We start from the raw sequence: 27,464 nt of genomic DNA, 5'->3' as shown, positions 1-27,464 counted from the left end.
AAACATGCAAAAGAATAAGAAATCAGGAAGGGGGCAAATAGTTTTTCACACCACTGTACATTCATATTCTCTTGAATAACCATGTGGTATTAGTTTGTTGTCCACTCTGCCAACATAATTTTTTGTTTAATGTCTTTTATGAAATAAATAGCAAAGCTAAACATTGTTTTTCGTTTGCAGGATGCCTGGCCAAGACTTCAGTGTGAATGATGTAAAGTATTTTGTTGGTAAGTTTACCCAACTCATTACTACAAATATGATGAACAGCGTAAAGGTGATAGAGCATTTTTAGCTACTTTGATACTGGACATGTTAGAAACCATCTGCTGGTATTTTTCAAGGGCTCATATTTATACTTCCAACCAATTCTTACAAAATTCTAGCAGTAGGTCACCTTATTGCTTTCATTTGGCACATTCTGATAATAGTATCCTAATTAAAAATCCAAAAATGTTATTGTGCTGTTAAAATGCACAGTGTTTGATTTTAAAGTAATTTAGTTGATTTTGTTTTTAAATGACTGACAAATAGCTAGTGATGCAACACATTGTCTTGTTTGGAAGGAGTATTGATTGTGAACAAAAGGCAGAGAGTAAATTGTGTAATTTACAGCATGTTAAAGGAATATTCCACCTACATTTTTTGTAAATGTTACTTACTCAGTGTTCTTTGTAGTGATGGCCAAGAAAAAAAAAATTAAATGTCATGTTTTCGTACAAAATGAAGCTAATACAATTTATGCTTCAATGCAAGTGAATGATGGCCAATGCTGGAAATGGCAAACAATATTAAAGCGTCCATGGGGGGAAAAAAAATAAATCTTGTTACTCACGTTGCATAATCTACATGAAATCATCCAGCCAAATACTCGAAATGTGCAAAACGCACACATTTTCACTAAATTATTTTTGAATTGATTCGATAGATAGATACTTTATTAATCCCAAGGGAAATTCACAAATGTTTGACTAGCACACTTGTGCATTTATTTTCATACTGGTTTGTTGAAAAACTGAATCAAATTTAAAGAAAAGCAATGTTTCCTTGTTACATCTAAGTCAGATAGTGGAATTTTTCTGTCAAACATACATTCATATTCTCTTGAATCAGCATTCCTCTGTTAACGTGAAAGTAGCCCACAACCTGGAGCCCTTTCACATGGGGTCACTCTTTTGATTTGAAGATGCTCCTTTCACCCAATACTTTGGCCAAAAGTCCTATCTTTAGTTAAAAAATGTGACTGTAGTACACCTTCAGAGGTCTTGTGAAGTCCATGTCTTGATGGATCAGAGCTGTTTCAGTGGCACCCGGAGGACCTAAACAATTTTACGTAAATGTTAATGTTGTGTCTGATTAATGTTCCTAGCAGTAAATCACAGTCACAGTACTTTGAGATTATTCAATGATTTTCACACTTTTTAAGCATACTTTCTATCTGGTAGTGTGTTTCTTTGCTTATTTACACTTCTAACTCGAAATTTTATACATGCATCAGACCATGCTTTACATTGTTGATATCCTGTGAATCACTATGGTAGCCAATAAATGAGTTATTTTTGGACAGACTCCTGGCTGATGAATGAGGAGCAGCAGCAGATCAATTCAGAAGCTCAGTTTCATTTGGGCACACTTTATTGTTGTGCACCTGATTATCCAGAAATGGTTGAAATTACGTTTTAGCAAAAATACATGTATTTGGCATGTTTTGTGTTTATGACTGGGTTACCCAATGTTTAGATTATGTAGTACGAGTAGTTTAAGGTTTTGTTTCCTGCCCAGACAAGAAAGGCATTAGCCCTTTAAGTACTCTTCAAAATGCAGCAACTGTTGTTCATGTCAGGCGAAATGTGGAAGTCACTAAGCCTTTAACTGTGGTAGTATAAAATACCACAAGGGATGCGTCGATTGTGCAGATTAGGCAATGACATTATACCCTCTCATACTCAAGCAACAGAAAAATAATATAAGAAATGTGCGTGAAGAAACACACTTCTGCTCTCCTGTTTGCAACATTTGTGACACGTACACTGCTATACTGATATAGATTTAGCACTCATCCTTCATGCAACAATAGACATACCTTTCCTGATATTTCTGTTGACTTTTTAATATGTTTCTGTTACATGTAATAATATTTCTTCTTGTTGAGAAAAATCCAATGTTGGTGGCTCATTTTTCCAGGGGTAAACACCACTTAGAAGGCTACATTTGGGTCCCCATTGAAACTTATTACATTATGGATTTTGTTTTTTTTTTTTTTTTGTTGTTGTTGTCCATGAAAATTTGACATTAAAAAGGTATCTTGGCCAGCAGTATAAACAATAAGGGTTAAGTAATAGACACAAATGTTATTTTTTGGGTGGGGTATTCCTTTAATGAAGCAGTATCTGTAATGAGTAAATCATGTGGTTTGAGGGCATGATGGATTAGGTAATCGGTACAACATAGCATTTCTGTTCCTCTTCATGGTGATCTTCACTCACATGGCATTTGTACCTAATCTGATGTACCACTCCACTTTTCATTTAATTAGCACAGTGAAAACAATGTTTTAAAAGTTTGGTGTAGTGATTGCATTTTATAGTAGAAATGCTATCGTAATATTTTATAGCACTGAGCAAATTGCTCATTGAGTGAGAGGCTGCTTTCCTATCTGTTCTTGAAATAGATTATGAATGCCAGACTGGTGTTTATTTGTGTGATACCAAAGAGCAAAAGTTATCTGTAAGAGACACTGGTGTATTTTGATATTCCTCTCAACTATTTGTGGTGTTGTACAGGTAGTAGTACTGCTAATTGTATATAGTCCAATAGTTATTTTTGATCTGTGTAGATATGTCCGCTGTTTAAATATTAGTTTGTTTCCCCAAGTTACTAAAGCTTTAAGATTAGTGCTAGGAAATTGCTGTAATGAATGCTATCACTATTTTTTTTTTACATAGATAGAAATATATCTGTTGTGCAGCTTTATTTTTATAGAGACAATGATAATATATATTTTTACATCTTAGTATTAAAGAATTTTGGCCAATTTCCAATTTAAAACCACATTAAAAACCCCAGTCCTCAACCTCCCTTATCCACACATTGCTCAGGATTATTTAAAATGTGAAGTGTCCAAAGCAAGACAAGTGCAACTGATACTCCTACTTTTTACACAACAATCGGTTGTGTGTGTTTAGTTTTGAGGACTGGTCCCAATAATAGTCCCCTCAAATATTTATATTAATGCAGCGTCTGAACATATTCAAGGGCATTATAGTACAAAAAGCATAAGAATCTCTGCAATTTTATAAGTACCCTAAGTTCTTGTCTATAAGCCGGACTCATGTATTAGCCGGAGACCAAAAATCATACGAATTTTTAAAATAAAATCGTATCATAGATAAGCCGGACTCATGGATAAGCCGAACGTACTATAACCTATAACTAATAGAAGGGAGGGAGGTCAGTGGTCTCACTCGCGCCCATTTAATTTCTTTAAGGGGGGAGAGAGTGTGAGATATTGGCGTCTCTCTCACTCCCCGCATGGCGCGGTTGGAGCGGCCGGAGCGCGTTCTTTCTGCTCTGGGCGTCGCCGAGTCAACACGAGCGCGTAGCGGTCATTTAAATTGTGATTTTATATGTAAGCATATTTAAATATATATCACGGATTTCTGCGGACAATGGGTCTTTTAATTTCTGGTACATGCTTCCTCAGTTGGTTTGCCCAGTTGATTTCATACAAGGGACGCTATTGGCAGATGGCTGAGAAGCTACCCAACTTATTTTTCTCTATCTCTCTCTTGCGCTGACTTTCTCTGATCCTGACGTAGGGGGATTGAGCAGGGGGGCTGTTTGCACACCTAGACGATACGGACGCTCGTCTAAAAATGCTGAAAGATTATCTTCACGTTGCTATCTTTTGTAAAGCTGATTCCTGAAAAGACATGCTGCACAGTGCTTCGCATACTTAAAAGCTCGAAGGGCACGTATTGATTTTTGACTGAAAAACAAACTCTCCCTCTCTCTCTCTTTGTCTGCTCCTGACGGAGGGGGTGTGAGCTGCCGCCTTCAACAGCTTTGTGCCGCGGTGCTTCGCATACTTAAAAGCCAAATAGACATATTGATTTGTTTGCTTCACTCCTTTGAAGAGGAAGATATGTTTGCATTCTTTTAATTGTGAGACGGAACTGTCATCTCTGTCTTGTCATGGAGCACAGTTTAAACTTTTGAAAAAGAGACAAATGTTTGTTTGCAGTGTTTGAATAACGTTCCTGTCTCTCTACAACCTCCTGTGTTTCTGCGCAAATCTGTGACCCAAGCATGACAATATAAAAATAACCATATAAACATAAGGTTTCTACTTCGCGGATATTCTTATTTCGCGGGTGGCTCTGGAACGCAACCCCCGCGATGGATGTATAAGCCGGACTTATGTATAAGCCGATATTCTATTTTTTCATTTTCACAACTTTTTTCCTTAGATAAGCCGCGGCTTGTAGACAAGAACTTAGGGTAAATGTGAATGCATATTTTTTTATATTAAAAATGTAGAACTTTGAGATTTTATGCTGTTCAGGATTCCATAAGCTAAGTACATGCCGTAGTCTTTCCAAAGTTTCCCTTTAATTCTCAGTATCTTCCACTTATAGGCAGCCGACGCATGATTGATGTGATGGATGTAACAACCCAAAAAGGAATTGAAATGTCCATGGCCCAATGGAGAAGGTATTATGAGACGCCACCAGAGGAGAGGGACAAGCTTTACAATGTAATTAGCCTTGAATTTAGCCACACAAAACTGGAAAACCTGGTCCAACGTCCTTCAAGTGTGAGTGCATTTACGTTATATTATGTTTAATGTGCCATTTCAAATTTTGAATTTCTCTGTTGTGTGTTTCTATATTTAAAGTAAAAGTATGTATGGCGAGGAAAGTATACTTCATTCAATGTTTCTCATACTTTTGTTCATTTTCTGAACCTGCTCAGTCCAGTGCAGGGTCACATGGAGCCAGAGCCACAGCCACAAGATATCAACATTCTTGAGAGTTAAACTCACTAAAACGGCATCAGACACAAATACAGTACATAACCAAAACCTGTCTATCAACCTTATCTATATTTGTTTGGAGTACTGAAGAAAAACAAAGCACACTGAAAATATCCAGGAAGACATGAGAACTTGTAAACTCTACCCTAAATACCCAGGCCAAGATATTAACCCAAGACTTAGAGCTCTGAGGTAGTTCCATTAAGCACTGCTCCATGTGCTACCCTCCTGTCATTTAGGTTTTCAACATTTTTTCCCCCTAGAAGCCTCTTGATATTAAATGACTGTTAATAGTCCATAAATACATCAAGGGAACAACATTGTTCATTTGTTTAATGGTACATTAAAAACCTTGTCATTTAGCTATGTATGCTTGCTTGAGTTTATACATTTACAAGATGACAATCCGAGTCATTTAATTTTGGTAAGTTATTTGAATATATAATTTTTAAATCTCCAATTATTTCACAAATTCCACATTATGAAGCAATTTTTAGTTTTTGGCCTATTACTGTAATTAGCAAGGAAAGCCATGGTGTTCCCAAACAGGTGATATGATTGATAGTGATTTAGGCTGTCCTAGACTCTGATCGATTTCTTACCATTTCTGACTACTTTTCTTTAATTTCCTCCTAAACTGGTCTGGGGAAAAACATACATATATAAAACTTTTCAGGTTAATTTTTTATGTGAAGCAAGATTATTCACCTGCTAATGGAGTAACAAAAATCAAAGTGTGTTGCTACATAACATACTCAGGCTCTCACTGTGCTGGCTTCAGAAATTTTACAAGGCAGTAACGCACATAATCAGACTTACATTTATATATTTACAGTAAAATAGAACTGAACTAACTTTCTGCAATCAGTGTATGCCTCTGCATTATGAAACTTCCAATAATTCTTTTCACTAATCATCATTCTTATTTTATTTTGTGGTTGAACTGTCTGTAGATTTGCTGCTCTCCCTAATAACTTGCTTGTGTCACCTCTTAATTATCTGTAACATGCACTTCAGGGCAACAATGGCTTGTACATAATTGGTTTAAGCAGTATTTAAAAATACTGAATGTTTTTGTCACACCTCTTGATTACTGTTGTGGTAATTTATGGGTAAAATTAAGGAAAACTTCTTAAGTGTGTTTAATTCAAATGGTGTGTTACATAACTGATACAACTGCTACACAATTGCTTGCAAAGATAAGTAATTATTACATTTGTATCAACTCAATAAATATTTTCCCCAAAGCCACCATTTATGCTGAAGTCAGATTCCTATGTAGTCTATTTATTTCAGTTATGACTCTTAATATAGAATGTGGATATGGGTTACTATATCCAAAGCTCTTAAATTTAGTACATTATTATGGGGATGGGTTAGCTTTGTAGTAAAACTGTTAACTCGCTAGCTTTAATAATAGCATTTTTTTGTTAATATACTAGACTAGTAATAAGCAAATATTTTACAGTAATCCCTCGCTATATCATGCTTCGACTTTCGCGGCTTCTATATTTAAGCATATCTAAATATATAACGCAGATTTTTCGCTGCTTCGCGGGATTCTGCGGACAATGGGTCTTTTTACTTCTGATACATGCTTCCTCAGTTGGTTTGCCCAGTTGATTTCATACAAGGGACGCTATTGGCGAATGGCTGAGAAGCTACCCAATCAGAGCATGCAGTTATGTTCCTGTGTGCTGATTGGCTCAGCGACGGAGCACAGAATTCAGTTCAGCTGCGTTAACCAGGAAGTCTAGTATCGCTCATTCAGCATCAAAGTGCTCCTGCTACTGCTTCAGGGGCTGTGCCCAAGCGCTAACGATTTCCGAAAAGGTAAAAGTTTTGGATATGTTGAACGAAGGGAACAGCTACACCGCTGCAGGACGCCATTAAGGAATCAATGAGTCCACGATTCTTTTTTATTTAAAAAGGAGGAAAAGAATATAAGATCTATGGCCACAGTGTCCTTTAACCAGGGCGCAAAACGAATTGTAAGTGGATGTAATGAGGCGGTAGTCCGGATGGAATCTGTTTTAGGGATCTGGATTGAAGACTGCCGGAAGAAGAACAACGGCGGTGCTACACAGTCGCGTGAAGAGGCTCCTTTAGAAGAGCTGTAACGCTCTTTGTTGTACAGTAAAATTAAACTCATCGTTATTGGACAAGTCGCCGTGTCATTGTTGGTGAGTAACATAATTAATTTTCTATGTACAGTACTTATTACATGTACATAGTTTAGTATCACTGTACACACATTTTACTGCATACAATTTTTCTTGCATTGTACGTATTTATTGCTGGTGGCCTGCCTGTCGTAATGGCTGTAACATATGTGATATCGGAGACGCTCGTTATCTTTAAAATAATATTTAGGTTTTACTGTATATAAACAGTGTGTTTACATATTAGGTAAGATTCATTGAAATTATATATCTAAGAGAATACAAAGGGTTTATGCTGTATGATTGTGCGGGAAATGTTTATAAGAGAGTGGGAGATTTTATAAGGGCTTAAAATATATAAAAAATAACCATATGAACATATGGTTTTTACTTCACGGATTTTCACCTTTCGCGGGGGGGTTCTAGAACGCAACCCATGCGATCGAGGAGGGATTACTGTAATGAATTTTCCTATTTGGCCTGTAGAGAGAATTTTTGTGAAAGTAACCAAAGAATTTCTGAACAGTGCTATACAAGTGGCAGAGAAGAATGACTTGACAGTCTTACCTTCATTTATGTCCTAATTACTATATCAAAACATATACCTTACTGAGTTATTTCAAAATTTAGATTCTCACCCAGTAGTTCTGGAAATCTTGCCTCTTTATATGGTCATTAAAAAGACAAAATGAAGTGGGGTATTTTGAACAACTTGGCTACATTTTCTCTTTTCTGATAAATGATGATGATTGAATTTATCATTTTTGCTTTCATTCACCTTATTTTTTTCACTTTAAATGACTATCACTTTGTATCCTGGTATGAATACTCAAATCTAGTGATTGTGTCATATAAAGAATAATACATGCTTTAAGGTGAAATTCGAAAGTTTGATAGTAATTTGAAAATGGTATCCAATTCTTTAGTCAGACTGTGCATTGAAATGTATTTTCACTCAAGCTTTTCACACATCAGGTCAATTTAAAGTAGTCCGTTTATCAGATTTAATGTTTTGGAAGTACTGTGCATTTCACAGAGAGAAGTCATGCAAGCAAGAGAACCTCAAATGATGGACAGCCAAATGAGGGATTAAATGTGATTCCAAACACTAAGCCAGCAAAGCTATCCAAAATGTTATAAAAAAAATAAATAAATAAATAAATAACCAGCTCTGTTTTTTGGTATTGTCCATTTATGTTTCAGGACCATTACAAAACAGGACAGGACACTGCTGTGTATATGTAAATGTCCTGGAAAAAAAACTTTAGAACTGTTCAAAATTACAAATGGTATAAAAACTACGTGTCCTCCTATTGATGCAGCACACTCTATAATATATATATAGAGAGAGAGGGGGGTTAGGAGCAGGCGCTGATACAGCACATTGCCGCACCCACCACACGACAAACCAACTCAGGATCCAGATTAGGACCCGAGTGCAGCCATGCAACGGGTAACACCTCAGCACCACACTAATTCAGGTGGAGTGGAACAATGGAAGGTTTTTCATGGTGGCTGGAGTGCCAATTCTGCCACCAACCCTCAAGTTTTTCCCTGCAGGTTGGAGGGCCTACATGTAGGGATGGATGCAGATTAACGTCATACCCAGGACGGTGCAATTGCAGGTTCAGGACAGTGCAGAAAACCTATTTCAACTGTTTTAAATTTGAAATGTATGACTGTATTGTGTATTTAGAGTGCATTCTATGAACAGTTGAACAGTGAAAATAATGGAAAAACTAGCTGCGAAGATCAAAAGATACTAAAATAATTAAGATGCTGTTTAAAGAAGGTTGGTGTTAGCAGAATGTGTTTGGGGAGGTACTATTTATAAGACTAACTATAAGAGTTTTATTAACTATTTTTTCCTCTGTATTAAACAGTATATAAAAGGTCATATATACGGTATCTTTTGCAGTTCTGAACTGCATATCATTGTCATGGTTGTTATAATGTCCCCTTCCTTGTAAATTCAAATCAATGTCCAAGTGCTAAATTTTCTGGGTGAAACCTCCAATGAAAAGACAATAACAAGTTGCGTAGCAGCATTTCCCTGAAAAGTAATTGTTACTGGAAGGACTAGTAGTTCAGAGGTGACCAGTAAAATATAAATGTGAGGGGTACAAGCTACATTTTATTTAATGAAATCAGACAGGGCTAAGGAGCCATCAGTACAAAAGAATACCATGGAGAAGTGCCAAAAATGCCCTTATTTGTCCTTGAGAATGCTGGAGGCTCATTGTGTCTGAAGAGAACATCAAAGTGTATCTTATCTGTGGTGTAAGGAACAGCCTGTCTGAGCATTGAAGCTGTGCATATTGGTAATTAGGGTTTTTAAAGTTTTCTAGCAGCATTCAGTGGTGATGGATACCTTTAGTGGCAAGGTCATAAGAACAAGTAGGAAGGAGATTGGATTGATTTCAACTGGATTCCCAAAATAGGAACTGCAATGAGGAGACTAATTCATTTCATTTGGAAGATAAGGACATGAAAAGAGGATGATCATGAATCCAACAATTAAATGGGATACTTTTCATTTTTGGACAGAGCTTAACTAGATAAACAAGAAGCAATAAAAGATATTACATATAGCATTGCAGTTTGTGAAACATGTGGAACACCGCATGTTCCCAAACAAATCATCCAACTTACAAATGCCACTGTTCAGCCAGGAGTACTGTGTGAAGTATTGTCCTCAAACTATAATGTTTTTATTATTAATTAGCACGAAAGTCTGCCACGTCAGATTGCATCCAGCTGTCCTTTCTGAAGTTGGCCACATCTGCAAAATGTTTTGTCCCAGATGTGTTTTGCAAGATTTGATTTAATTTAACAAAAAAGCATTTTGTGAAGTAGACAAGATAAGATCAAAGATGGCTTGCCTCAGTCTTTTTCCCTATTAATAGAAATACTACACAAGTTTAATAGGACGTAGTATACCCAGTAATAAATGCTGTAAATCTAGAAAACTCGAGATAGTCCTGTCTCTGTGGTGCATGAGCATATTGTTTTATTTTAGGTTTCTTATCATTCCAAATTCATTTTGAAAGCAGGGATCTTAGAATGGTTCAATTATTTGATAGAAATGCCCATTTTCATAGCAGCTGTTTGAGCTGGGAATGAAAGTTCAGTGGAGACCAGTGATTTAATTCCGCTAATATTTACTAACTTTTGATACTTAGACACAGTATCATTGTATGTGAAGGTGAGTTGAAAATGACCGTGTCTAAACACTTAAACTGTGACACCACTAGAGTATTGGAGGCAAGGTTAGTCCGTGGTTAGACTGAGGGGTTTTCTTACTTTATGGGTATTTAAAAAATAGATTCTTTTTAAGGAATCATGTGGGTATTGCACAATTGATTACCTGCACGGTTTGGCATTTGAACATGGTCCATAATTAGTGTGCATTTGATACAATTAACAAGACAAAAGAGAACTGTCTTGCTGAAGATTCTGTCAGCAGCATATGTCGTAGCTGTAACTTAACATATCTTCTTCTGATCTGCAAGAACAGAACAGTTCAGCAAAATAGCACTTGTACCCATAAAATTATATTTTCTGTTCTTATTTTTTATCAAATTTATCTAAAACATGCAGGTTTTTTTGCTGAACAGTTTGTAATAGCTGCCTACCTAATATAACAGTTGCTATAGCTACTTAGTGCTTGTGCTGCCTTATGCTCAAGGAAATTGAATTCACTTCTCCTTGTGAAGTTGATCAGCATTCTTTCACCTCTAAAAATCTATATATTTCGTATATATTTAAGTATATATACTGCCTGCATGAAGTAAGCACAACATAGTGGATACAATATTGAAGTAGAGCACAAGTTTACTTTTATGATGAATCTCAAGTCTAGTTGAAAATCTACCAGTGTAACAAATGCAAGGTCAAATGATAGGTTCATTTCAGCTGTAAGTATCCATGAGAATCACGGTGTGGTGCAGAACCAAATATGTTTTGTGAAGAGGTGTCTCTTTTGTTGGTGCTTAAACATAACTAGGCTTAGTAACAGTTGGCATGATCATGATCATGAGAAGCTTGTTACATAATTTGCAGACAAGAACAGGGAAACATCTCGTACATTTTTAGTTCATTAATTACTAGGCATACACATGCAGAAACAGACTTCTTGTTAGGAAGGTATGAAGAGGTCACAGACTTCAGACGTTAAGGACTAGATTTGTACAAGGAGCCTGAAGAGAAGATGGTTCAAAGCACTGATAGCAAGCTAGTGACTAGAGTACAGCAGGTGAACCAGGTTGGTAAGAGCAAGGAACAAAAGCTCTAGTAGGGCAGTACCATTTCAGGTGTGTTAAAGAGGAGGATGCCAGTTTCTGTGAGCCTGCTGTATGTTAGTTGTTTGAGAGAATAAGGAGTGGCATAGAAAGTGAAGAATTGTAGTAACTTTGAAATGATATAGGGGGGAAAAAAGCAGCAGAAATAGTTTATTGAAGAAATGATCCTCCACATTTCAAAGAGCACATCTACTCGTTCCATTTCTCCAGTGGTGAGACATCACCATAAATCGGCAGTAACTAATATGTGTGTTCACGGCCAACTCTTAGTTGAACATTGCTCCTCATTACAGTTAACATGCACTAATATTTGTGTTCCTAGTTCATTTCTAGTTAACCTAACCATGATTACAGTGGAGATATGTGAGAAAAACTGAGTATCTAGAGGAAAATCTGTGCTGTCAGAGGGATGTAAGTGGTAACTGTACACAGAAAATGATGCTAAATCCATGAAACAGCAGTGCTAACCCCTGTGCAATATAAACATAAAATAAATGTACTTTTAGCTCTATCCCTCTGTTAACCCTGCTAAAATGTTTCCTCTACTGAATTCACGGTGACTTAGTACTTTTGCTGACACATTGTCTACTTGGGAACTAAATATGGCAAGTTATATATCATCTACACTGTAATATGGTACAATATTTGCATATGGTAAACCAAACATTCTGAGAAAATATTTTTGCCTTTGCTACATCACCTGCTCTGTTTATTGGAAAGTTTATTGCAGGTGTTGGTTGGCTAAAAATTTTATTTAGTGGGCAGTATTGGCTTTTCATTAACGGCTAACTGCTTCCACCTTTGTTGTGAAGTCACCTTTAATGGACAGCGTGCATTCTCTGCTTAGAAACTATGGAAAACTGAAGTAGATTTAAGATGCCTGAACAGAATTTTAGTTACTGTTACTGTATATGCCAGTGTTTAAATTTATTGCCACATCAATTTTAAAGATGGCAAACTGCAATCAAGGTTTAGGTTAAGTCTAAAGGCAGTACTGTATACAAGAAGTGCAATTTAATAATAAGTAGGACCATGTGCATGACATTGCTGAATCTGAGTGTTTTTGGATTTAAGAATTAATTGCAAGACTGAAAACGGAGTCTTTTGCATTTAGTCTAGCTCATAGAACTTTGGGCAATCTTTCTGCTGCCATTTATTTCCTGTTTTTAATGTGCCAAAGCAAGATAACCTCTAATCAGTTACTTTATTAGTCATGTAGTTCTTGCTTTTTATTCTTTTGTTATTGAAACCCAGAGCTCATAATTCTATGAATAAAATGTGATCATCTAGCATCTACTTCATTGTGCTGAAATTTTGTATTGTGCAAGCATATTAGTGTTCTGTGTTTAATTCATCCAGTAAAGTCCAGAATTGCTTAAGAGAAGTATTGATAATGTTGTGTATGTTGCTCAGGTGGACAAGATTGACTGGGTGGACAACATGTGGCCACGACATCTAAAGGAAAGGCAAAGGGACTCAACTAATGCTATCTTTGACATGAAGTATCCAAAAGTGCAGAAGTAAGTCTTGGCAAGTTTTGTTTACAGTGAAGCAAGTGATTAATGGTGCCTGCATTCAGTCCGCTTTGTAACAACATGGTTTATTTCTAGGTATTGCTTGATGAGTGTTCAGGGGTGCTACACAGACTTCCATATTGATTTTGGAGGTACATCTGTCTGGTACCATGTCCTTAAAGGGGGTAAGGTAAGTTATGATTTACTTTTCATTTCTTTCTTGTTTGTGTACAATTTTTTTATTAACAGCAATGGGAACAATATGGGTTTTTAACTAACAAAAGCAATTCAAATATTATGAAAAGCGAGCCCATAACCTCTATATTTAAACTTCCCAAACCACAACAAAAATCCTTCAAAACCTGTTATTTTTTTGGTTATCCTTTTACCCCCTCTCCAGTAGATCCAATTTAATTTTGGTTCACCATATGTAATTAATTAACCCTTACACCCAATGAACCCACTTTGGCTTTTCTGGTAGGTTTTCAGCTGGTTACTTTTTGTGTGTGACTGACAAGTGAATTAATATTAGTTTATCCCTCATTTTATTCTGTGTGTCTGCATTTGCAAAACTATTCAGTAAGGACTAAAGGGATGTGTTCAACTCCATATTAAGCAGTAGTATTTCAGTATCCTAGCATAAAATTCAGAAAATGTATAAGAACTAATCTGGGAGTGTGTAGGGTAGTATGCATATACAATCTGTTCAGTGTACTTTTGTGTAATAATATTTTTTTTTGGTTTTTTTTTTTTAAGAACCAAGATAATAGAACTTAATGGTTGCCCCATATTAAAGACTCAATTTCTGTTATGTTTTCTGTGATATCTTTAACTGAGCAATATGAACGTAATTGATAAATGAGTGTAGCTATAATCAAGTGAACAAAGAGTGACCTGACTTGTGATTCCAGATATTGAATTTCTGAATCAAATGTATGATATAAAGGAATACCCCACCCAAGAATGATATTTTTTAAATATTTTACTTACCATGTGTACTGAGACCATGTGGTGACTGAGAAACGCTTTTAATTTTGTCAAGGAGAAATTACATACTGAAGATTCAAACTCAATGGAATCCTGTTGTGGCCAGTTCTGGACAACAGCAAACGATGCGAAAAATGTCAGTGGGGAAAAAAGAAAAATAAAATTTGCGGAACTTGTTGCATAATCCACATGCTGTTGCCCATTTGTATGATGAAAACATGTGAAATGTATACATTTTGTGGTGAAATATTACAATAACAGTTACTTCCTGAAAACTCTCCATTGACTGTCAAGAGGAAATATGAGGAATACTTTTGTGTTTTGAATTGAAGAATAATTTTTTTTCCCTCATTCAATGGTCAAGAATCCTATCTTCAGTTTTTCAATTGTGCAACATACGTTATGTGACTTTTTTTTTTTTTCCCTATTTCCCATGGTTGTTTTTCACATTTTTTGCCACTGTCCAGAGCTCATCATCACAGGGTTCCATTGAGTTTGAGTCTTCAGTATGTAATCTCTCTGTGAAAATAAGAGATTAATAATTTTTCTCTGCCAGTGCTGCAATCTTCACAAGACAAGTAAAGTAAAATTTTTCGGTGGAGTATTCCTTTAAGCATGTGCGCCCCTAAAACTTGATAATCTAATGCATCTATACCTTCTATACTTGGTATTGTCAGTAGTGTAACTGAGCAACATTGTCACAGACTTAGCATGTTCTGTAGAGGTAGCTCCTTCTTATCATTCTTCCATAATATGGATTTTGGCATCATTTTAATCTTCAAACATGTATACTGGATATGAAAGCCTAAGCAATAATGTTGATCAGTGTAAGAAATTTGTATGACCTGGCATTATGAGAAAGCACAGTGATCATTTTGAAACACCTTAACATAAAGGATTATCACTTGATATTGGACCTTTTGGTCCTTTTGAATGTTATAGAATTGTGTTACAATTTATTGCCTAAATTTATTGGGAGCTGTGGGCTTCTAAAATGAGGTTAAGAAAATTAGTTTGCCTGAAAGAAGCCAATAATTTTCCCAACTTTTTACAGGTTTTTTGGCTGATTCCTCCTACTCCACAGAACCTTGAGCTGTATGAAAACTGGGTCCTCTCTGGTAAGCAAGGTGATATTTTTCTGGGAGACAAAGTAGAAGAATGCCAGCGCATACAGCTGAAGCAAGGCTACACATTTATGATTCCTTCAGGTGAGTATTTAATAAAGCATAATGTATGTGTACCATTAATCTCTATGCATGTATACTGTTCCCCCAAGAAAAACTAAGATAGCCTCTCATACTGAAGTAGTAGCTGCTATGTCCTCTTTCTTTTTTCACTCATTTTTAATTCCAGTAGCCTGAGAAACAAAGAAAAGAATATGCTCCATCCACCAAGATGATATTTATTAAAGTGAGTGATCAGAAGTTCAGAGTGCCACCATAATGAACTCAATACGCTGTGTCAAACAGATAGCAGATAATAACTTTTTCCATTGGGCGCAGGATAATAATACATTATGGTGTTTCTTCTAGAGCAGTCAACTGAACAAAACAGATTTCTGACCACAAGAGGAAGTTGTTGGTACTGAGATTGGAAATTTCTATAGCATTGTTTCCTTGATTATATAGTATATTATACAATATAAAATATTGTTTTTAATTATCGTATACTTAAAATGTCTAACAGCAATTACATCCTACTTGTTGTTATATTTTTTATAGAAATATGTGTTGAATGGTAAATACATACAACTTTCTGTTGTGACTGTGGTGTATACTCTGAAGTACAGGCCTTACGTTTTTCTTTGTGAAAAGATGCAAAGTTGCTAAAAGTTTTTATGCTTTAGAAAGTAAGGGAACCAAAGTCTGCGCTAAACAGAAAGCTAGTGTGGAGAATTAACAAACTAAGATGTCAGGGTTGAACTTTCTACTTTAAGCTGTGATTCTGCTGGTGGCAACATTCTTAAGGATCTGCTGATTTGAAGTACAATGATTAGATCAGCCTATAAGAAAAGACTGAAGTTGTTGATTCATCCCGGTAAAATGATAAAAGCTAAATTTTCTCTGCACTGCATAGCAAAGAAAGATTATTTTTCCTATTTTATAATTAAGTTTTGGCACATTCCAAGTAGACGTAGTAGCCAAAATACAAGCTTTAGGAGTTTAACATTGACAGTACCTTGTTGCTGTTTACAGGCTTTCCACCCACCATAACAGTTGAAGCTACTCGATAATTCTCTCGAGTCTTTCTGCTTGGCAAGATGGCAGTTTATCTTTTCTTTTCCAATACAGTTTTTAATTTTCATTTTACAAGCTGGAGTAAAGTGTCAGTGCATCGCTCCTACTGTGCCACAAAATGGGTACCTTAGATTTTCTGTGTCACAGTTTCACCTCAATATCTGATAGAGAGAGCAGAATTTAAATTCTAGCAACCAGTTCATGCATTTCTAGGCAAGAAATTGCCAATATAGCAGAGATTTTCATCTTTATTGAAATAATGTCCCACACATGTATGTCACCGAACTGACACTGCTCCAAACGCCAACCCCTTTGTCTTGCAGATAGTGAGCCAACTTGGTGTCTCCATGCAATTTTGTCATTGAGGTTCTGATTCTTTTTTTTTTTTCTGCTTCTTAAGGCTTTAGAAAGAAAAACTATTTGTGAAACTTTTATATCATTTTTAAGACTCTCTCCATCCATCTAGTATTGAATCTGTCTTCCTTGTGTTCAGCATTATGAAGATTAGGGGAATATTGCAGCATCAGCGTGGACAAGGGAGGAACAAAGCAGGGCATATTTGCACACATTCACTCTCTCCCATGTAAGATGAGTTTATGGAATACTCCCCCGAAAATTTTTTTTTTTTTTTTTTTAAATATGTAACTTACCCCATTTACTTAATAGTTGTGACTGAGTAAAGTTTTTAACTTCATTCAACTTCAACTTTAACTGCAGAATGGAGAAAAAGAAATGTAGGACATAGTAGAACTCAATGGTCACTTGCTCCATACAATGGAAAGCAGTGTGAAAAACATCACATATATAGTCACTACATGCAAAACGGTTGCTGTTTTTGCTAAAAAATATCGGGAAATGATTTTTCCTGTATTTTCCACTTGTACATAAACAGGAACCCCAAAGACTCATGGGATTGACTTTTTGGCTTGAAGACCTGCCTTTCCTTGTTACGTATTGGTCAATAGTCCTGTCTTCAATTCAAAAAGTCTTTCTCCCATGAGTCTTTGGGTTTCTTATTTGAGCTGACTGTGTACCCCTCCTCCTCCTCCTCCTCTTCTTCTTTCGGCTGCTCCCGTTACCTCAAATTTAGCAAATAATGCCCATTTCTGTAAACTTCAAATACACTTGCTAATTGTTAGCTGCATCAGAAATTTTTACAAGTGGTAGGATAGGTTAGAGAGTTTTGCATATCATTCATATACATCCCCATTTCAGAAAAAGTTGAGATGGTATGGAAAATACAAATTAAGGGAAAAAAAACAGTGATTCTTAAATTTACTTTGACTTTTATTTCAATGCAGACAGTATAATATTTCAGTTTTTGTCTGGTCAACTTAATTTCATTTGTTGATGTGCATCTATTCCTGCATTTCAGGCCCACTCTAGCTGTGTTACTTTTCCCAAATAATTTTCAAAGAGAATGAGCCTCAATTATAGTGCTGTCAGTTAATCAGAAATACTGTGTAATTAGGTTTTTTTTTTCTGTATACAATATTTGTAGAGTGTTTCTTTTTAAAACCAGGGCCTAATATTAGGTCTCTGGAAATCACTACTTTATATATGCTTCATATAATTGCCCATGAGTAAATCAATTCTTTTTTTCTGCTGATTCCTGTTGAATGTGAAACATAGTTTTACAGGAAACTATTCTTTTGAATTCAAACAAGTAATAAGTTGAGTAATAGGAATTTTGACAATTTATGTCCAACAGCCTTATGCCCTGTGCTTGTTGGGATAGATTCCAGCTTCCCTGCAACCCTAGTCAGGGTAAAGCAGTTTTTGAAAATGCATGTATTATTGTTAATAATAAAAAATCAATAACAAAGAATAATAATTTTATTACACTGTTCATTCAAGTATTACTTTTCCTGTTTTTCATCAATTACATGTTCAAGCTTAAATTTTTTTCCTTTGCCAAAGCCAAACAATAAAGTTGTAACACTGAATCATGTTTTACTTAAACTAATTAAAACTTATTACAAAAAGCAATTATGTTTACACACTTCACATGTAAGCTGCCATTTCAATGAATTAAATGTTTGAAATGCTTATATAATGTATTAAAATGCATTTTTAATTTTCTTTTATTAGATTAGCTAGTCATGCATAGTTTTTTATTTTCTTTTAATTTAGTAAAATAGTGAATATAAATTATTTCAAGTAGCCTGGAAATCACATTTTTTGATTAGACATTTTTTTCAGTGTTATAATTAAAAATTACATCCTCTGCCTCAACATTATTTACATGATTTATAAATAGATGTAAAGCCATTAGGTATGAATTTGCTAAAAGAAGTGCAGTCAATTCTGCTATACATATTTTCAATAAGTAATTAGAGATCTGACTTTTTACATAATTTACAAATATGTATTTGAAAATTCTGGTGGAAATTAGATGATTTTTTTTATAGTTTAAATGTTTGTATATGGCAAATTACTAACACGAATATCACTGCTAAATGATCTTAATAATGAAATTATTAATGTTATGTAACATTTTTTTAATATTATTGTGGTGATTAGTTGTAAAGACAAAGGACAAAACATTAATTTTCCTTCAGGATGTATATTTATGCAATATTGGTTGGGGGAAAAGTTAGTCTTCATGTGCAAACAATGAGTGTTAACTTTTAAAGATCTGTTGTACTTGATAAATATATTAATAACAAACAGGAAAAAAACATTATTTTCAATAGGTTTGTCATTTGTAGTGTTTTTTTTTTTTTTTTTTTTTTTTTTTTTTGTTTGTTTGTTTTATACTGTTCTCTTGCTTGGGTTATATGTAATGTTGTGTGTTTCTCCTTTACTAAGTTTTGATCATTTTTCCCTTTGTACCAATTTCCTTTTTATTTGATCTTTAATTGTGTTGTTTATTTTTTTGTCCCCTCTCCCAGGATGGATTCATGCAGTCTATACCCCAGTGGATACGATTGTATTTGGAGGGAATTTTCTTCACAGCTTTAACATTCCTATGCAGTTGCACATCTATAACATAGAGGACAGAACACGGGTAGGCAAACCGCTTATGATAAGTTCACTGTTTTGAACTCCTTGTCTTTGTTCACAAAAGTGATTTGGTTTAAATTGTATATGTCATTTGTTAGAAATGCATGTTGGATTTGTTTTTTCTTAGGTGCCAGCTAAGTTTCGATACCCGTTCTACTATGAGATGTGCTGGTATGTGCTTGAGCGATATCTTTACAGCATGACCAAGAAATCGTTTCTCACTGTGGAGTTTCAGAGAGAGTCCTTGGGCATCGGTAAATTTGTTTAATCTATTGATTTATGCATTTATAACAAATTTATTGTGAAACTTTTGAAATTATAAATGTTTTTGTTTTAATTTACAAAGCATCTTTAAAGTTACAGCCTGTAGGACTGCATGCTTAAGATAGCAGAGACTAGTAACATTTAAAAGTTTAAAGAAGTAAATGAACAAGCAAGGTTTTCAGGTTTTATTTCTTAAGATATTGTAGTTAAACAGTACATTTTAATATCTCAGTCAGTGTTACTTAAAGTGAAATTACAATAATTTGAACAAGCAGTTCAATTTGTTCGTCTAGGCTTACAGAAAATGGCATAAACCTAATAGTGTTTTTTTAACTGACAATAACATAACTATCTCTCTTCCTTATTGTTATAAACAAATTTTGCCAACAGTAACATAAACCTCTTTCTGTACTTTGCTTATCTTGTTAAAGTCCATAAATAACTTGTTTGAAACGAACAATCTTGACTTTAGTGGCTACCAGTAAAGTTTTGTAGCATGACGCAATTCTATTGCAATTTCAGTCTGTAAGTATGTACAATATTTTAGCAAGAAGTTTGACATCTGTGTTTGGAGCAGTTCAATAAATTAATAGTAGATAGAGTGGGCTGCCTCCAGGTTTACTATTTGTGGAGCTTTGCAGACAAGCAACAATACATAGTCAGGTTTTCACAGACTGGTATTTGGCATTAACAAGGTTAATATACTTACCATGCCTGCGTTTTCGTGGACTGGCACAAAATGTGTACGGACTGCTGCAGTCCATGGGAAACACTGGCTTAAACCATTGGTGCACTGGTTCTCTTCCGTTTTGTGGTCAATCTGCTGGGGATAAATCATAAAACAGAAAATATGTGTAGATGGAAAGTTTTCTGCCTATGCCCAGCTGGACTTGGAGATGCCAGATTGACTGTTACCCAGCCACCCACACAAACAGCCAGTGACAGCGAGTATGCATGTAATCTGCTGCCGTTTCATTAACTTGTACTGGGGATCTGTTTGCTTTCAGTAGCAGCTTTCGGAGGCACTTCATGCATTATACCTGAACACACCTGAAAAAGAATAAAAACCTGTTAACCCTTTGTATGCGTAGAACGCTGTTGGCCGTAAGAAGGTGTGAGGCAGGACTGTTCTGGAAAGTCATCACACAGTCACTAATTTGATATGCCTAGAAATTACCAATGATGTATATTGACGTAATCTGGAGACAAGATCATCAACTGTTGTCATCAAGTCTCACATTCCTTCCAACTAGAAGTCGCTTTATGTGACATCAGCTTAAAAAAAAAAGTTTCGTGATGAAAACTAATTCAATTGTGAACAGAAATATTTTTGTGTTATGTGCCCTTCTGCAGACTTTCTGTAAGTCATGCCCGCTGTAATTTGAGACCTGCCTGTACTGTGCTACAGCTCTAGTTTGATTTTGAAACTAAATCCAAATGCTATTAGCCTTAGCTTCAAACTGCTTGGATTTTTGAAAGGGATCATTGAAATTTTAGACACACATTTTTTCATTTTTTGTTGTATTTCAGGCTAATGGTATTTGTGTATGATTTTTGTCTTCATTATTAGTTTGTACATGCTTTATTCTGGTGGTTGTTGTGCCCATTAGGCAGCGATGATGTTTATTTATAGAAAACTCTTCTCAGGTTAGTTCTTCTGAATGGAAAAGGGAATTAGTATTTGTTCTCATTAACATAGAGTTAAAACCCAGTACTCTGCTTTTCTGATTATAAGCGGGCATATTTGTTACGTTTTATGGCTGTTGCTCACATTTGATCTGGCATCTGTCAGCCACAATTGTAAAATACTCTGGTGGTGTGTGTGTTTGTTTTTTTTCTTTTTTGTATATACAGTAATAGTGAAAACAGTTTCATATAACAAACCAAACTCAGGCACAACTAACAGCATGTCACTTTTGTGAATTTTTTGGTTAAAATTCCTGTGTTTCAGCATGGAATAGTCATTTTTCTGCTTCTCCAGGTGTTTTAGAGTGATTAAGCATACATGCTATATTGGTATAGAGGAAAATGAATTGTGTTGGAAGTACTAAGTAATCTATTTACACTGCTGTGCTGAAGTCATAACTCAGCCCAATACAATTATTAGAACTTACATCTGGTCATTTTTTTTTTTTCAAGGTTTAGAACCTGAAGTAAATGGAAATCTACAAAACGGAGATGCCTTTGATGATGGAGAACACGAAGATAAATCGCCAGAAAGTGGTTCTCCAGAAGATGGAGGAGGGGGTGGTGGTGGTGGCATCAAAGATAACAGTGGTAATAACTGGATCCACCTCACCGCATTTGAACTGGAGGGCCTTAAGAACCTGGTTGGCAAACTAGAATCCCTTCCTTCAAATAAGAAGTGTATTCCTGCAGGCATTCAGAATCCAGATGGATTGCTGACTGAAATGAAGGTATGGCCTACCAATGCACCTGGGCTGGCACAACATTTGTTTTATAAGGAAGTACCACTTAAAGGCATTTGACTTTACTGCAGTGATTTTTGTTTTCTTTTTGTTTGGTATTTGCAGGCAGAATAAAACACACCACATTAAATGATAAGTTTGGTATTTTTCAAGTTGAAGTTATTTCTTCACAGTCATGGAATGTATTAATTTGCCACATAAATTTGTGTTCTGAAGTGAAACGTTTTTTTAAAAATTTAAAAAAAAAAAAAAAGTTTGTTCTTGCAGCTTACAATGGTAGTGAAGGGTTCACATGTCCATTGGTGAACGAGATAGCCTTCAAACTTACCAAATATGTCCGTTTTTTTTTTCCCCCCAATCCAAAAATTTTATTCATTATTAGTCAGTGTCTTGCGATTACACACATTATAGCAGATTACAGCATATCCATGTTGTTTTTAAAAGGTTAAAAAGCGAAAGTCAAACCTTTGTTGTGACATTCAAATGTTTTAAAAGGAGACTGGGTGAGCATGTCACTTTACCAACTAGCCTGTTCATCATCCTTCGCGACTACATTTCAGCCCCTTAGCGACTGTCCTCGCTATAGGTTGTGGAATGTGGAGGAGGAATTTGGATCCGGGGTCTTATATTCACCTTGGAAAGTCCTTGTTAAATGTTCATTATTGACTTTATTAAATGTTGGAACATGCAGGTGTGCGTTGATGCTTCTGTTATGTAAACAGCTAGACAATAATAACTGAAACGGGCACACTTAATGATCATTTGTATTATTTCACTGTAAGGAAACATTTCTTTATGTCGCAAAAATTGCCTATTGCTGCTAGATTGATAATGCACGTGTGTGCTTCAGTGAGAGAGAATATTGAGCAGGCTTGTAATATGTAATCAAGGGACAAGAACTCAACAGATAGGCATCCTTCCATCCATCTTCCTGTCCCACTTATCCAGGGCAGAGTTGTTGTGCAGCAGGAGCCTATTTCAGCAGCCATTGGGAGCATGGCAGGAAAAACACCTGGACAGAGCGCAAGTTCCATTGAAGGGTGAACATATATGCACTGGCCACTTCAGCAGTGCCACTATTGAACAATTTGAGCTTGCATCTGGCTATTTATTGTTACCAGCCATGGTAAAACGTAACCGCTGCAGCAGCAAAAAGTAGATTATGAGCAGAATAATAATGCTTGAATGCAGGGGGCTCGTTGGGTTCTCATAACTCCACCAGTGAGGAAGGGGTTGGAGATTATTGATCAGCCAAACAAACAGGAAATGTATTCCCACCTCAAAAAATACATTTTGAAGAATCTATAATATAACAATGAAAGGAAACTAGAAATAATTATCACAAGGATGTCTCATAAACACAACAGGCATGTTTTCTTAAATCCAAACCTTTGCTTCTTTGAAGTTGGATGCATTCAGTATGTTTTAAGGCATTTTTATTCTCCTATGGAGCAGTGTACCTCTTTAGCCCCATTAGAAACTGCAAGATCACAAAAGGTATTCTTAATAATTATAAAAAAATTGACTTTAGAACACAATTTTTTTGTGGCAAACGAATATATACCTTGATTGTGAGAAAATAACCTCAATTGGAAAAATACTGAACTTGCACCATTTTGGCAACACACATTTTATTGTTTGGAAAACGATAATTATCTATATTGTCTGTATTGTGTGATTTGTGCTGCAGCTAGAAATTTCGGCTTGTTTGTTATATTGGGTTGTACCTCAATGGATACAAACATTAATTTAAAACATATGCATTTTCCACACCTTTTTTCTATTAAGTTATCTACATAATCCCTTTTAATTCATGTCTGTTTTACAACAGTACATGCCAATATGTGTTTTTAAATGTCCGTAAAGCATATCCCTACCTTATAAACTGCACAATTCTTATTTAGCTTGCAGTTATATCTGATAGCTTTTATATTTTGTTCACACAATTCCAGTGCATGTTGACTATAAATGTCACTTTTTATGATGTAAAGTGTAGTTAGTTATATTCTATATTGTTGCAAAATAAGTACAGTGGAACCTCTAGATACGAGTTTAATTCGTTCCAGAACTGAGCTTGTATAGCGAATTTCTCGTATCTAGAACAAACTTCCCCATTGAAAATAATGGAAATCCAGTTAATCCGTTCTGCACCCCAAATATATTAACATAAAAATCAATTTTCCTAACAAATAACACTGATAAATTATATATACTGTAGTCTACCTTTAATAAATAACACTGGTAAATAATATAACTGATTATTAAAAGAATCAAAACAGGTGTCCAAAGTACAGTAGAGCATTCAATAAATCTTTAAATAAATAATCCTTAAAACAGTTGTGAAGTGGAGGTTTAAAATACACAAGAATAACAATCCTTTAACACGAGGTTAAAACGTCAAAAGGATGCCGTCTTTAAAAAACAGATGACAATCCCCGGTGCTTCTTCTCTGTTAGCGTCTCACCTGCGGGCTCTGCAACAGGCGAGACTCTGTCAATGCAGCCGACCTTCTCTACACCGTCCTGCTTGAGCTGTTTGGCTCGCCTGTTCAGCTCACTGTTCAGCTACACGCGAGCCTGCCTGCCTGCCTGCCTGCCTCTCTCTCTCTCTCTCTCTCTGTCTCTGTCTCTGTCTCTGTCTCTGTCTCTGTCTCTGTCTCTGTCTCTGTCTCTGTCTCTGTCTCTGTCTCTCTCTCTCTCTCTCTCTCTCTCTCTCTCTCTCTCTCTCTGTCTCTCTGTCTCTCTGTCTCTCTCTCTCTCTCTCTCTCTCTCTCTCTCTCTCTTCTGTTACTTTTTGTCCCCCTTAACCGGCTCGCGCTTCTCTATATATGCGGGGAGGACATGGCAGCTGCAGCCCATCAGCCACAGGAACAATCATGGATGTGGGCAGTTTCCCACCTGTGCACTTAAGTGAGAAACGCAGACACCGCAGATCGCGGCTTGCAACTGCTACCACGCCCCCTTGCTAAGCCGCAAGCTATACCCACAGCCTGGCTCGTTACGCGAGCCACTGCTCGTATTTAGATCTGAATTTTTCCCTCATACTTTCTTCGTATTTTGAATTTCTCGTATACAGAGGTGATCGTATCTCGAGGTTCCACTGTACTTAACTATCCATGAATTGTGTTCTATAACTGTGTTGACTAAATGGCTGCGAGATCTTATTCTCTATCTTAAATAAAATAATTTTGGCTTGTTTTATGTACTTTGAATCAGAAGAAGTGACTGGAATAGATTTATCATGAAGCTACAGTTAATCTTTTTAGTTTCTTGTCCAGTGCTGCTAAAGCTTTCATTTTCTTTGTCTGTTCTGCAGTATTTATTCTCTTTACTGGTCTGTTTCAAGAATCTGAGTAAAATAACAACCCTCAGATATAATTTTTTATGACAAATATTTGCTTTATTAGTCTTCAGTCCATCTCTGTATACCTACAAATGTATTTGAAAATTGATTGATGCACTGTGCAGTGACGTAGTTGGCTCAGATGGGTGAGATCATCTGTTTTTTATTTACAAAGTTGTGTTTTGCCATTCCTGATTGAGCCTTAACTGTCATATCCCAAGAAATGAACTGCTGATGGTTTCTGTTCTTTGTCGTCTTATGCAGCAATTCTTAGAGGAGCATAGCAACGATGACCTGGAATTAGCCTGTACAGGGATCCCCATTGTCAAGTGGCCTAAGAGGGTATGTGTTTCTGTTATCTTATTTGTGAGTTTATTAATGTCTTGTGTCCCACTGTCAGCATAACTGTGAAGTAAAGAAAACACTTAAGTTGTGTATGGTATCTTGTTTGTATTGCTTTCTGATGAGCTGTTTATTGGTAATACATGTTTGTATTTGTTATTTTGGACACATGTACTCGCACATTCTAAGTATAACTGCATAAAACAAATGCCACATGGGAAAAAAAATCAAAAATGGAATTTGTGAAAAATTTGTTTATTAAATTTGGAAGATTGCTTTTAGTTAGTCTTTAATTAACCTCAAGTCTAGAATATCTTGGCTTAATGTTTTTTTTTTTTTCACCTACATTTTGCTTAATCGGAATAAATAACTTTTCTCTACAGCCTCCCTCCTATCAGCCGCCTACTCCTCTCCCAGTGGGGCGACCCAAGATGAATATATATTCAACTGGCTCTAGGCCTGTACGGGCTAACCTGGGGGGTGGCTCCCGTAGCAGTGTGTCTGTGCTACGACGGCGAAGGGTGCGGTGTCGAAAGTGTGCAGCTTGTACCCGCCGGGAGTGCGGTGAATGTAATTTCTGCCGTGACATGAAGAAGAATGGAGGCCCAGGCCGCCTTAAGCAGTCATGTGTACTGCGTCAGTGTCTTTCTGTAAGTACCTGTCCGCTCTTAGTAATAAAAAGATATTGTCTAAAAGGGTTTTCAGTCTATATATTGAGTGTTTGCTACGCAGGACTAGGTACTGTATTCCTACTCTTTAGTCATAACTAATATAGCCCATTCAAAAGAATTTTAATGTATACATACCTGTAGCATGTCCACATGCATTTAAGTTCTACTGTATCACAGTGACGCTTGGACATATACATATACTCACACACATACTTATAATCCTGTATGGTGTGTATACAGCAGACACACCCCTTTACAGTACACCCATACAGACAGTATACACTGGATTATACATACAGAGAAACATATCTGTAGAGCTACAGAGAAATAGGAGTGCATATTAAACACGCATAACTATAGCTAAATATACATAGATATACAGTAGATATATACAGTACTAACATCTATGTGTATCTGTACTGTTTACACTAAAGTACTGTGCAAAAGGCTGAGCCTCTTTAGAAAAATGATTTAAAAAGCTAGTTGTCTTAGCATTAAGTTGTTTTATTTGCTTGAGAAAACACTATCTCTGTATTATAATAAAAAAAATCTTGGGACGAGACAAATCCTGCGACAATATGTGACTTTTTGAAGAGACTTTTTGGAAGGAAGTCCCGCGAGACTGAGACTTTTGCTATGAGATTCTTTCAAGTCACGCCATATTTACAACTATTTTCAAACAAGACCACGGTCATCAGGTGCATTCCGGCACTTAACCTGGACAGACAACAGCCCATTAAAGGGCTTACTTATGAACACACACACATTTACGAAGATTCAGTTTAGAATGACCCATTCATCTAAACATGGCAGTGAGAAACAATGAAGTCAAACGAATTAACGCGAAAATTATCGGTTACACGGCAAATTGATTAAATGTGAATCAATAGACTATGCTGAAGCAGTTGGTTGTGATCGTGCGGAAGATGAAAACATCATCAATTTACAATATCCCATAGAATATCTATAAGACCACTGTCTGGTCTTCCACTGGCTGAATTACAGTAGAAAGAAGGATGTATCATAATATTATTGCATAATGTATGGACTATGCAATGGAACAAGTTTAGTTGTATTAAAAATTGGTCGAACAATTCTAACATAAAATTTTAACAGGCGACAAGAAAGGTAATGTAGTACAAATTCCACGAATAACATTAGACACAAAAGGAGATCT

General features: G+C 35.9%; 1 protein-coding gene across 1 annotated transcript in view; it reads left to right on the top strand.

Moving 5' to 3' along the window:
* The window catches only part of kdm2ab (lysine (K)-specific demethylase 2Ab), a 99,631-nt gene that overhangs the window by 42,643 nt on the left and 29,524 nt on the right, over positions 1–27,464 (top strand). Inside the window, exons 4-13 of the mRNA XM_028812285.2 lie at positions 181–227; positions 4,635–4,813; positions 12,909–13,015; positions 13,106–13,199; positions 15,051–15,204; positions 19,128–19,243; positions 19,367–19,493; positions 21,643–21,920; positions 25,539–25,616; positions 26,000–26,266. Of these exons, the coding sequence (XP_028668118.1) occupies positions 181–227; positions 4,635–4,813; positions 12,909–13,015; positions 13,106–13,199; positions 15,051–15,204; positions 19,128–19,243; positions 19,367–19,493; positions 21,643–21,920; positions 25,539–25,616; positions 26,000–26,266 (1,447 nt within the window). The remainder of the gene's footprint in view (positions 1–180; positions 228–4,634; positions 4,814–12,908; positions 13,016–13,105; positions 13,200–15,050; positions 15,205–19,127; positions 19,244–19,366; positions 19,494–21,642; positions 21,921–25,538; positions 25,617–25,999; positions 26,267–27,464) is intronic.

Source organism: Erpetoichthys calabaricus, chromosome 10, assembly GCF_900747795.2.
Source record: "Erpetoichthys calabaricus chromosome 10, fErpCal1.3, whole genome shotgun sequence".
Classification (NCBI taxonomy): Eukaryota; Metazoa; Chordata; class Cladistia; order Polypteriformes; family Polypteridae; genus Erpetoichthys; species Erpetoichthys calabaricus.
Note: the sequence above shows the minus strand (reverse complement) of the source record. Positions and strands in the feature narration are given on the sequence as shown.